At 50.7% G+C, this 12,618-nt stretch overlaps 1 protein-coding gene across 13 annotated transcripts in view; it reads right to left on the bottom strand.

The window, feature by feature from the left end:
• The window catches only part of robo2 (roundabout, axon guidance receptor, homolog 2 (Drosophila)), a 262,803-nt gene that overhangs the window by 6,799 nt on the left and 243,386 nt on the right, over nucleotides 1-12,618 (bottom strand). For all 13 annotated transcript variants that reach the window (XM_035534283.2, XM_035534279.2, XM_035534284.2 and 10 more), the window contains 3 exons: nucleotides 5,825-5,984; nucleotides 3,967-4,215; nucleotides 2,907-3,118 (listed from right to left, as the gene is read on the bottom strand). In XM_035534283.2, the coding sequence (XP_035390176.1) occupies nucleotides 2,907-3,118; nucleotides 3,967-4,215; nucleotides 5,825-5,984 (621 nt within the window). The remainder of the gene's footprint in view (nucleotides 1-2,906; nucleotides 3,119-3,966; nucleotides 4,216-5,824; nucleotides 5,985-12,618) is intronic.

Here is a 12,618-nt window from a genome sequence, read left to right on the forward strand (position 1 = left end):
TATAAACAACACAAACAAACAAACAAGCCTCCACCTGTCTCAGCACCGATGTTGCATGCAGACCCCCCCTCCCCGGGCCTCCTGTTGCCACGGAAATATGACGTGTAATGAATCCGTCATGGAGCCAGGCTGTGTGGCAAGGACCTGTTCTGCTTTGCATCAACCCCCCCGCCCACCCACCCACCCAACACACACACACACACACACACACACACACACACAAAAACGCAACGGAACCACTCTGCTCTCACGCGTCCTGGGAGCGGATGTCAGCACTAATAACCTGTCGGCTAAACGCGTCTCCCAGTGCGCTGTGGTTTCATGGAGAACTGGGCTGGCAGGTGCAGACAACAATACCACAACAACAACAGTCTTCATCCAGAGGCCCGTGAACCCGCCGGCTTGCCAAAGAAGGATCATTTTTGGATTTGCAAGTTGTTATTATTATTTCTTTAACAACAACAACAACAATAATTCTAATATACTTTATATCAAAATACATTGTTACCAACACATTTTACTATCAATAAATGTAATCTTTTTTACTAATATTTTGATATCAAAGAAATCTTTATCCCTTGTGTGTTTTTGTCTAAACAACGGCCAAAGATATTTTTAATGGACCGCTAAAAAAGAAAATTTAAATTCAGTGATTTGCCAGTTCATAATTGTCTGCTGTACATACAGTTCTGAATTATTCCCCCTCCTCCCCAGAAGTGGGTCTTACGCTGACGTCTGTTTAATATTCGGGGCTTGCTAAGCAGAGTTATCTGGGTCATAAAAGCCGCCGGGCTGATTTACGCCGAGCCTGGGCCTCATCTGCATATCGTTAAGCATCGTAATTATTCCCCTTGACGAGCAGGTGACTGCACCCGCCTTGGGGACGCGCGACCTCGCTCCCGGCAGGCCGCGCGGGGCTTTGCCAGAGCATGCCCGGCCGCAGCGGTGAGGGGAGAGGGCTCGTCCGGAGATGTTAGGACCTCATGGGGAAGCTCGTAAACAAACAAACACCAAACCAACAAAAGAAAACACCTTTGCCGTTTAAACGGGCACAGACTCAAGCCTGGTGCCATTTCTGGAAGCCCGAACGCTTTTCCTTTACGTCGTCGGCGGCAAGCCTCCCGTGGGAAGTTTGGTCGTCTCACAGTGCCGTGTGCTTTTTCCTGCCTGGAGGACTTTTACTGCGGCGGCTGCGTGCGACGCTCCATCTGGAGCAGTCGGAGCAGATTCCCATTCCTACGTTCGTAGCTGGACTATTAAATGTCGCTGCATGCTCCCCCCCCACCCCCCCACCCCCCTCTCTCCGAGGCAGCGTGGCTATGGAGAGACGCTGCAGATAAGGCCCAGGGTCGAGCAGGTCGCCGGGGCCCATCGCCACGGACACATGCGTTCCCGGGGGAGGAGGGGAGCGCGGTTGGAAGAACCTCCACGTTCTGCTCCGTGCTTTACGCCAGACGTTTCACTTGCACAATCTTCCCACGCTCATGCTTCTAATCTGCAACGGATTCACCGTCGACCGAAAGGGCAAGAAGCGTGTCGGCCAGAGGAACTGTACGCACACACACACACACACACACACACACTCACACACACTCACACACACACACACACTCACTCACACACACACACTCACACACACTCACACACTCACACACTCACTCACACACACTCGGAGAGGTTCCCCTCCTGTCCTCTGTGGTCAGAGAGGAAGGGAAAATGCATAAGCGCAGGGTCTCCACTTCCGACCCACCAATGTCACACCCTTCACGTGTCCCCCGTGACAGACGGCCCATAAAACTGCTCCAATAAGTTGTAAAAATGGAAATGCCGCTTCCTGTCTGGAATGGAGGAAAAAGCTGAACGTGAGATTTATTCCAAATCTGCCTGGGGAAAAAAATATATAGATACGGGCCGCAGCCAATCGGGGTCCAGTTACACGGTAGACTCTCTCTCTCTCTCTCTCTCTCTTCCTCCCTCTTTCTTTTCTGTTCTCTCTTTCTCTCCCTTTCTTCTCTGTTCTCTGACTTTTCTGTCTTCTCTCTGCTCTCCTTCCTGTTCTCTCTCTCTCTCTCTCTCTCTCTCTCTCTCTTTGCCCATTTTGATGGCCTCTTTTAAAATTCATGAACTTTCTTTATCTCCTCTCATAGCGGTAATTATAATTCAGGAGAGTTTAGCCCCGACTGCCTGAACAAACCCTATTTGAATATGTTCATTTTCAGGTAAGCGGGAAATATCTCACACGCGCGCACACACACACACACACACACACACACACACACACTCTCAACCCCATCATCACATGCACACTGCACACAGATGTACATGCCACTTGGTCTGCCACAAGGCATATTATTTACGCCGTAGCCTCGGAAACGTAAACAGTGCCATTCCGCGCTTTGAAACGCGGAAATAAATGTCACCATCAACAAATGCCCTCCCGATAGACGCTGCTAACGCAATCATAACGCGATAAACCAAACGGAACGCACCGCCTGTCGATTAGAGATCGCTAGCGAGCACCCGTTTTCAATGGTTTATCTCCGAAGCGCGCGAGGCTGTGAGCTGTAATTTGATGTGTGCGGGAATAAGGGGCGCTGCCATCTCCGGAGCACCTTTTCTCGCCCACCCACTTCTGCCTTTTGTCCCACCGCGCGACAGACTCCAGCCAGGCCTCGCACCCAAGCACAGCGATCGGAATCCGGCCAGCGAGGGGAAAAGGTGGCTCGGATAAGAGGTGAATTAAATGGCCACGCCTGCCGTGTTCTGGCGCCCGGGGCCGTGCGCGGAGTCGTTTCTGTTCCTAGGGCGATACATACGTGAGCGACGTGCCCGTGAGGGTTTTGGTGATGTAGGACTGCCTTAGTTATCTTAGTCACAGGGCGGACATGACAGGGTCTCCAGCTCACCTGTTACGGAGCTGTCCAAGTTGTCCGTGCTGGAGCCTGGCGTACGCTCGATGCCGCGGAGCGGGGGAGACATCTCGTAGCCTTCATCCTCTTCCTCGTCATCGTCGTCTTCGTCAGGGAGGTCCGTCTCGATGTCGGACATGAGGCTGCTGGACAGGTATCCCACAGGGGGTGCTGGGGCCTGGGGAGTGTACGGGCCGCCCTGCATATGCCTGCACAAAAAAAAAAAAAATAAAAAATAAAATAAAAAAAAAAAAAGGAATATGTCAACAGCTGCACGCACACACACACGTACGCATTTCCATATTCGAGTGGGTGCTGAGACAAGATGTCAGCCAGAGACAATGTGTGTCATACGGCACCGCTGGATGAGAGAGAGACGTTCTGGGGGTGGGGGACCTGTCAAGGCGAATTTGGGAACTCATGAAACCTCCCTTGTCACGGCACGGATGAATCGGGTTAATTCCACACCGCAGCCTGCTGCTAACACAACGACCCTCTATTTGCACAAGACAATTAGACACAATGTGAGCCTGCGCACACATGCCCACAGCAGGATTGGCACTTTGGAGTCAGCCAGGCCTCTATACGCCCTCCTCGGTATAATCGCGGGCTCCCTCTTTCTCGTTAGAGGTGCGTGTGGGGCGACGTGGTCGTTACATCCTGGAACGTAACATCTCCCTGCTGGCATACGGCCACGGTAATGAGCGCGGGCCGACCCTCAACGCGGCGGAAGAGTCGGGACGGGGGGGGTCGTTTAATTGGAAAACTTTGGCAGTCTGGATTTAAGGGGAGCTTTGCAAAAAGCTCAACTGGGGAGTTTGAGCGACGTTCTGACAGAGCGACGTTCTGAGCATGCCACTGTCATTTGCTTTGGTGTCAGTGAGATTTTGAGTCACGTTTACACAATTCGCACAATTTCCACCTCGGTTAAATACGTTGAAACGTGTGCCTATTTCATCTGAAAACTCTGTCCCAGGTTTGGGCCTGGTGCAGTTTTTCCAGGAGCTCTAAAATCCGGCCATGGCCGTGCCCGGTTCCGCCGGGCCGCGTCTCTCACCAGTTCTGCTGATACGCCCGGGTCAGCTCGTCCAGGTGTGCCTGCAGCATGGGCTGCACCTCCTCGTGAGGTGACGGGGTAAGCGTTGCAGTCGACTGCTTGCCGAAGGAGACTGCCGCCGGGGAGGAGGCCACGCCCCTGATGGGTGGGGTGGGCACGCGCTCCTCCTCCTCTTCCAGCTCGTCCTCTAGGCCCTGGTGCAGGTAGGTCTGCACGGGCATCTGAGGACCCCAGCCATCGCTCTCGTAGCTGGGAGAGGAAGAACGAGAGAGAGAGAGAGAGAGAGAGAGAGAGAGAGAGAGAGAGAGGAAGAACGAGAGAGAGGAGAGAGAGAGAGAGAGAGAGAGAGAGAGAGAGAGAGAGAGAGAGAGAGAGAGAGAGAGAGAGAGAGAGAGAGAAGAGAGAGAGAGGAGGAGAGAGAGAGAGAGAGAGAGAGAGAGAGAGAGAGGAGAGAGAGGAGAGAGAGAGAGAGAGGAGAGAGAGAGAGAGAGAGGGAGAGAGAGAGAGAGAGAGAGAGAGAGAGAGAGAGAGAGAGAGAGAGAGAGAGAGAGAGAGAGAGAGAGAGAGAGAGAGAGGAGGAGAGAGAGAGAGAGAGGGAGAGAGAGAGAGAGAGAGAGAGAGAGAGAGAGAGAGAGAGAGAGAGAGAGAGAGAGAGAGAGAGAGGAGAGAGAGAGAGAGAGAGAGAGAGAGAGGAGAGAGAGAGAGAGAGAGGGAGAGAGAGAGAGAGAGAGAGAGAGAGAGAGAGAGAGAGAGAGGAGAGAGAGAGAGAGAGAGAGAGAGAGAGGAGAGAGAGAGAGAGAGAGAGAGAGAGAGAGAGAGAGAGAGAGAGAGAGAGAGGGAGAGAGAGAGAAGAGAGAGAGAGAGAGGAGAGAGAGAGAGAGAGAGAGAGAGAGAGAGAGAGAGAGAGAGAGAGAGAGAGAGAGAGAGAGAGAGAGAGAGAGAGAGAGAGAGAGAGAGAGAGAGGGAGAGAGAGGGAGAGAGAGAGGAGAGAGAGAGGAGAGAGAGAGAGAGAGAGAGAGAGAAAGTGGCGTGACAAGTTTACAAAAAAAAAAAGGAAAAACCGTGTGGCGCCGACACAAGCGTCCACTCTGAATTATTACCCGTGGTTCTTATACAAATTGATTTTGACTTCTGTGACTGGTACACTGTAAGAGCCTGATATCTTCACATTGCATTTGGCATCTGAGGACGAAGGAGTCGCCCTTTGGAGTTGTTTTTTCTCGCCGCACTGGGAAAACACTTGTCGTAAAGCCGCTGTTCATTAAAAGAATTTGTCAGTGCGCGGCCCAGGGGATGTAGCGGCTCTGTAGCTGGAGCCGTTACAGACGACGCTCAGATTTACAGCGCGGAAGAGTCCTCGCTGGCCAGAGAGCCGATTAAGCGAGTAGAGTCTCCGTGGCGGAAATGAATGGGGTCGTAGAGCGAGCGCGCCTCTCAGACAAGAGGCCTCGTTTGTAATGCCGCTCTCGAGTTTTCCTGGAACTGCGTGGACCCGCTCTGCTCTTAACACAACAGGACAGAGCACTGGCGCGGAAGCAGACTCCGTTAAGAATGCCCACGCCTGAGGGGCAAACTTACTTCTCGTTGTCTTTTTTTAAAATTGGGTTTCCTTGAACGAACCCCTTTGTCAGTCAGTAACGACCAACCGGCGAATCTTGGCCTAAGATGGCTATTGAATTCTTATTTTGCCAAATAAAAGCTTACGTAATGACTCAGATAACAAGTGTACATCACCATACCTATCCATTTACCCTTCAGGGGCTAAAGAGGAACAAGGCAAACAGATTCTAGAGGCTCGGACAACGCTGGACACAAAAGGACACCCTGGTGTGGTGGGAGGCTGTGTTATCGCTCTTACCCTCCTCCCTCATGCGCATCCCTGGGGTAGTGGTCCAGCTCGGTGCCTGGTAAAGGGTGGACCGGAGGCAGAGGCAAGGGTACATTTGCCCAGCCCGAGCCGCTGGCCTTGCTGGGCTTGGCTCCTGCTTTGGTCTTCTTCTTCTTCCCGCATTTCCCACCTGCGGAAACAAGGAAGCGTGACCGTAGTCCGTTGCCGTGCCCGTGCCACGGAAAGATGGCCCGCACTCGCCCGGCAGTGCACGTAAACTCCACCTCTCGAGGATCTTGTATGGTGCGTGGGAAAATAATTCGGACATCCGCACGGGTCCCTGCTGTCTCAAGGGACAACGGAGACGGACAGACGGGAGACAAAGACATTGCTGTCCTTCTCAGCTCCCATCAGCAACCAGCAATCCTCGGCCCCACCCACCAACACACATGGGAGTCTGGGGGGGGGGGCGGGCTCATCCTTCATAGCTCCGCCCAGCAAGACTTAGGATGGCAGAGGAAAGGTAAGGTGGAGGGAGGCAGAGCCAGAAAAACCGAACTGAACTTCCGACATGGTTTTCCCAGCTGTGGACTGAACACTACCACAAGGCACCGGAATGAACTGGCTTCCGATGAATTGCGAACAATCTTTCAGGAGACCGGCTAGTGTCCGTGGTCTAACCTCAGGATCCAGAATCGATATTCTGTTATCAATCTTAAAGCATCACAACCAGTAACTACTATCAATTATTTAGTAACTGTAGTTACTAAATTCTGACCAGTGTTCGTGAGAAGATGTTACACGCACACGTACAGTCCAAGTAGCGCAAAAAAGATCGGATGTCAGCCACGGATTCCTTCCGTTCCCCCAGACTCCACATGATCATGGCTGCACACTGCCAGAACATTCCGTGGCCCCAGCCGCGTGTACAGTAAGGCGTCGGCTGACGTAGCCAGTCAGCCTAGTTGGATGTGGAGAGGGCGGGGCTTCCCCTCGGTCTGCCTCCCTGCCAACGGCCTTTAGGTGGCCCTGCTGTTTCAAGTGGCGCTGCACCCCGCAGTGCCCACCAGGGCGTCGTCACCAAAACAACTCCGTCACGACCCGAACCCGAAAACCCAAGACGCAGTTCTGAGCCAGATTTTAATCTTTTTTTGTCCTGTTCAATGAAAGGAAAATGTGCTTGGTTTCTGTGTCCTGGGTGACGCAACAGAGAGACATGGGGAGAAAAGAAGTGAGAGAGAATGAGTGAAGGTGGAGAATGGGGACGCTGGAGAGAGAGAGAGAGAGAGAGAGAGAGAGAGAGAGAGGAGAGAGAGAGAAGACAGAGAGAGAGAGAGGGAGAGAGAGAGAGAGAGAGAGAGAGAAGACAGAGAGAGAGAGAGAGAGAGAGAGAGCGAGAGAGAGAGAGGGACAAGAGAAGACAGAGACAGCGCAGCCACTGGGACTGCACACAACAAAAGGCCAATTTGTCAGGAGCGCGAGACGTTTATGACGGCCTCTGCAGTGCGCCTATTAGAGAGTGGAGCCGCGCAAGGAGCTTCTCGCTGACGGAACAGGCGTCCGGGCTCAGACGGAGGGACAGAGGTGTCAAACAAAGATGAATGAAACACGCTGGTAATAATAAAAAAAAAAATAACAACAGGCCAGAGGCGGGAGTGTCGATGTTGGAAGTGGAGTTGGGGTGGGGGGAGAATTGTGCTTCCTAATCGCTCCTCCGGGTGACACTTAGGCTGTGGCCGATAAATGTGGAGAGGGTGTGATCGCTCAATCACTCCTTTACATCCTCTCTTCCTCCCTCTCTCCCTCTCTCTCTCTCCCTCTCTCTCTCTCTCTCTCTCTCTGTCATGTTCTCCATCGATATTTTGAACGGTGCTCCGCTGAGGAACGCGGTTCAGCCCCTGAAAATCACAGGCAACAAAGAGGAGGTGCACTGGGAGGGATTCCACACATCTCTAATAATATAATATCAGCATAAATATATTCTAGACACCCAAAAGGCCGGGCTGCCCCGCAGGGCAAGCAGCGTGCGGCCCCAGAGAGCGTCAGAGCAGTGTTTCAACACACAAGGGCCCAGCGCTGGCCAAGCCACCGACCTGCGTCGCACGCACCGACAGCAGCAACATAACAACCAGAAAATGCCCCCATCCCTCGGCCCTATTACTTATTAAAGACAGTCGCCATCAGTTCACACGTCCAGTCCTTTAACCAGCGCTCTGTCTCTCCCTCCCTCTCTCTCGTTCTCTCACACACACACATCTGTTCATTTCCACCTCTCCGCCCCGTGTCTCTCAGACAGCCGTGATTCACACTCCTCAAGCCGCAAGGCCCACTTGCGCGGACAATTCTTTACGTCCTCCATGCATGTTCCTCTGATTCCCATCTGTGACTGAGGCTTCGTTCATCGCCCACAGGACCCACGTCCGCCTATCCCAGGCTCAGACGGCTGGTTCAGACACCAGGACAAAACCAGCTCTACCCTCTTCATATCAAGCCTCAGGGCTGATCACCTATGTCCTTGCGTGCATTAACGTTCGCTTATCGATTCAGTTATGAGGCCTGAACGCAGCAGCCGGGTAAGACGCTCAGCCAACATGAGAACTAGAGCATTAGTGCTTTTGAAAACTGAAGGAAAAAACAAAAAAAACAAAAAAGCAGAAAAATCTCTGAGATGCCTGAGAGCTATAGCCTATTTCAGACAACCTCACTGAACTGCCTTATCGAAAATTTTACTCCCACAGCACAACACAGTTCCAATTAAAATTCTGCTCAGTAGGAGTCTGTACAAGCACATATCTTCTAATTATTTGAGATAGCGAGGTAAACTACCCTGGGGCGCACAAATTGAGTGCACATGCTCGCTTGAGAAACAATCACGAATGGCTTGCCCTTCGGCCTCTGTCTTCGCAAATGCAAATACGCGCCTCAGCTATCCTCTCCATCTTGTCGTGTTCAACCTCACAGCACTTCTCTCTCTGATTTCTCTCTCGTGGGCTGAGCGCAACATAAGGCGAAATATCTTTTCATACTCCCACCCTCTGTGGATCCTAGTGGATTTCCAGAGGCCTCGTTTGAACATCACTGCTTGTTTACAGTGAAAGCACTTGGCCATTCCTTTGCATGGCGTCTCAAACAGCAGCCTTCCTTCGCAAGAGGCCCCGCAACGTGAAACGATCTGAGTGTAAACACCGGTGATGTCACGGGCGGCGAGGCGAGGCGCGACGCCCACCAGGAGCGACACTTGCACTGCTTTCTTTCATGTTCTTTTAAAACCTGACATTAAAACGGAACTTTAAAATTTGCTTAGAATTTCCGCCACTTCCCATGACCCCAAAGAGCGTCTCACTGTTATTTAATTAAAGCTCACACTTCCATTGTGAGGGATTCGTCTACTAGTATAATGTATGTCTGACTCTTTTTAGTGAGTCGTATCAATGGCCTTGATCCGATTCTTCCAGCTTCCAAACGGGTCATATGTGCCTGGCTGAAATGAACTGAAAACAAATTCAAATCATTGCTAAGAGATTTTAGCTTAGCAAAATCTTGCTACTTAACCTACTTAATGTTTGTAAAACGGAAAGCGCGTGTTACCAAGTAACGCTATGGTTTTTGTTGCCTTGCTCGCGTTGACACAGGGGTGAAAGCTACATAGGTAGCCTTGGGTTAGCCTGCTATGAAATAATATGTATCCAGAAATAAGTAGCATGGTAGTCGATCTATATAAAGATAAGATCTTAAATAAAATGCATAGGCTAAAGAAGGTGCTGTCATTACACTGAGAGGTTTTCCTTGTTTAGCTCCTGGTAAACAGAGTAGCGCTCCACTGCCTGGGTCCTTGAGGGTCCTCCTGTAATAATATCAGCTCAGTTGAGGGTCCAAGCTCACGACAAACAACTAGCAAACTTCTAGGACATTTTAAACAAACCCACCTTCTTACCCTCTCCAAGGCCTGACAATTATTTATGTGTTTTAAGTGTTGTTTTTCTTTCATGTTTTGGGGATTTCATTTGAATGTGTGAGCTACACTTTCGACAACATTAGATAAAGTCCAGAGTAACTGATTTGGTAAATGAATTTATGATCCACGGTCTCTAAGATCTGCTAACCTGCTCACACAATAATATTTGCCATGGCGGTCAGTGTAAGTTCTGTCACTTAGACACAAAAGAGACTCCAAGCAGTATCTAAGGGTCCCTCCTGATCATACGTTTATGGCGCTTTGCTTTGCCTGAAGCCACAGACGCCTGGGAGTCGTTTCTTTCTTGCTCAGGTTAAAAGGTAAATGGCTTTATTTTTATTTTGGTAAATAGTTTTAGATATTATCCAAAATGATATGATCTAAAATTGGTGTGGCTCTGCTAGGTTACCTGGGCTCACTTCTGACTGGAGAGGCTACAGTGCTTTCTGATATGTTACTGGCCCTGAGACTTTAAGGGAGAATGCTAGATGTGAGGCAGAGCTGATCTCTCCAGCACCAGGGCTCTGCTGTCCTGCTTCCACGTCCACAATGTCAGCCACTCCCTCCAATCACGGCACAGTCTAATGTCAGCCACTCCCTCCAATCACGGCACAGTCTAATGTCAGCCACTCCCTCCAATCACGAGACAGTTTAATGTCAGCCACTCCCTCCAATCACGGCACAGTCTAATGTCAGCCACTCCCTCCAATCACGGCACAGTCTAATGTCAGCCACTCCCTCCAATCACGGCACAGTCTAATGTCAGCCACTCCCTCCAATCACGGCACAGTCTAATGTCAGCCACTCCCTCCAATCACGGCACAGTCTAATGTCAGCCACTCCCTCCAATCACGGCACAGTCTAATGTCAGCCACTCCCTCCAATCACGGCACAGTCTAATGTCAGCCACTCCCTCCAATCACGGCACAGTCTAATGTCAGCCACTCCCTCCAATCACGGCACAGTCTAATGTCAGCCACTCCCTCCAATCACGGCACAGTCTAATGTCAGCCACTCCCTCCAATCACGAGACAGTTTAATGTCAGCCACTCCCTCCAATCACGGCACAGTCTAATGTCAGCCACTCCCTCCAATCACGGCACAGTCTAATGTCAGCCACTCCCTCCAATCACGGCACAGTCTAATGTCAGCCACTCCCTCCAATCACGGCACAGTCTAATGTCAGCCACTCCCTCCAATCACGGCACAGTCTAATGTCAGCCACTCCCTCCAATCACGGCACAGTCTAATGTCAGCCACTCCCTCCAATCACGGCACAGTCTAATGTCAGCCACTCCCTCCAATCACGACACAGTTTAATGTAAGCCACTCCCTCCAATCACGACACAGTTTAATGTAAGCCACTCCCTCCAATCACGGCACAGTCTAATGTCAGCCACTCCCTCCAATCACGAGACAGTTTAATGTCAGCCACTCCCTCCAATCACGGCACAGTCTAATGTCAGCCACTCCCTCCAATCACGGCACAGTCTAATGTCAGCCACTCCCTCCAATCACGGCACAGTCTAATGTCAGCCACTCCCTCCAATCACGGCACAGTCTAATGTCAGCCACTCCCTCCAATCACGGCACAGTCTAATGTCAGCCACTCCCTCCAATCACGGCACAGTCTAATGTCAGCCACTCCCTCCAATCACGGCACAGTCTAATGTCAGCCACTCCCTCCAATCACGGCACAGTCTAATGTCAGCCACTCCCTCCAATCACGAGACAGTTTAATGTCAGCCACTCCCTCCAATCACGGCACAGTCTAATGTCAGCCACTCCCTCCAATCACGGCACAGTCTAATGTCAGCCACTCCCTCCAATCACGGCACAGTCTAATGTCAGCCACTCCCTCCAATCACGGCACAGTCTAATGTCAGCCACTCCCTCCAATCACGGCACAGTCTAATGTCAGCCACTCCCTCCAATCACGGCACAGTCTAATGTCAGCCACTCCCTCCAATCACGGCACAGTCTAATGTCAGCCACTCCCTCCAATCACGACACAGTTTAATGTAAGCCACTCCCTCCAATCACGACACAGTTTAATGTAAGCCTCTCTCCATAAATTACACTAATATTCAGTACATTCAGTTTTATAAAAGGTAGTGGCCATTAGAGCAAGAGGTAATAAGTGTGTGTGTTAGCGTGTGTGTGTGTGTGTGTGTGTACAGTCTTTTTTAATGCGTGTTAGAATGAATCATGCATCGCATTGGGTTCACACATTCTGGATAACAAAGCGGGTATTTCAGCCACAAAAGTGGAATAACCATCTTGGCAAAGCGTCTAGCAGACATCAAACTCAGCCGAGACTAAGGCACTGAAGCAGAGGAAAGGGTTAATGCCCACCCTTTAATGCTGAGCATGCAGGCAGTTAATCAATCAATCAGTCGTTCAGTGTATCATTCAATAAGTCAATGCCACCATCACTGATAAATTTATCACACAAGTTGAATCATTTGTCAAGTGCAGCTTTTTAGTTTAGAGTCTAATATCTTTCAAGCCTTTCTAGGAAGCCTTTGTTGAAATCTAGGAAGTCAATCGCTTTTTTGACCTGTTCTTATTTCCATGACCTCTGTTAATGAAGCTCTGCTGCAATAAGAAAGTAAATGTGCTCTTATTGGGGTGGAACAAATGTATAAATGTTTCAATTTTGACATGCTATCACTCTAAAGGCTGTAGGCATCATCTCTGACTATAGACTCTCCCAGGCCACTCCCAAGCTTACACAGCCATCCTTGAAACCACCAACACACCGAAATCTGAAAAAAGACAGCTGGCTGTACTCCAGGGCAAAGGTCACTGTCGAGAAAGGAGCATGTCGGACCATGGCGGGAGGATACGGGGAGGGAGAGGATTGCAG

The sequence above is a fragment of the Electrophorus electricus genome, chromosome 17 (genome assembly GCF_041902795.1).
Source record: "Electrophorus electricus isolate QZ-2024a chromosome 17, ASM4190279v1, whole genome shotgun sequence".
Classification (NCBI taxonomy): Eukaryota; Metazoa; Chordata; class Actinopteri; order Gymnotiformes; family Gymnotidae; genus Electrophorus; species Electrophorus electricus.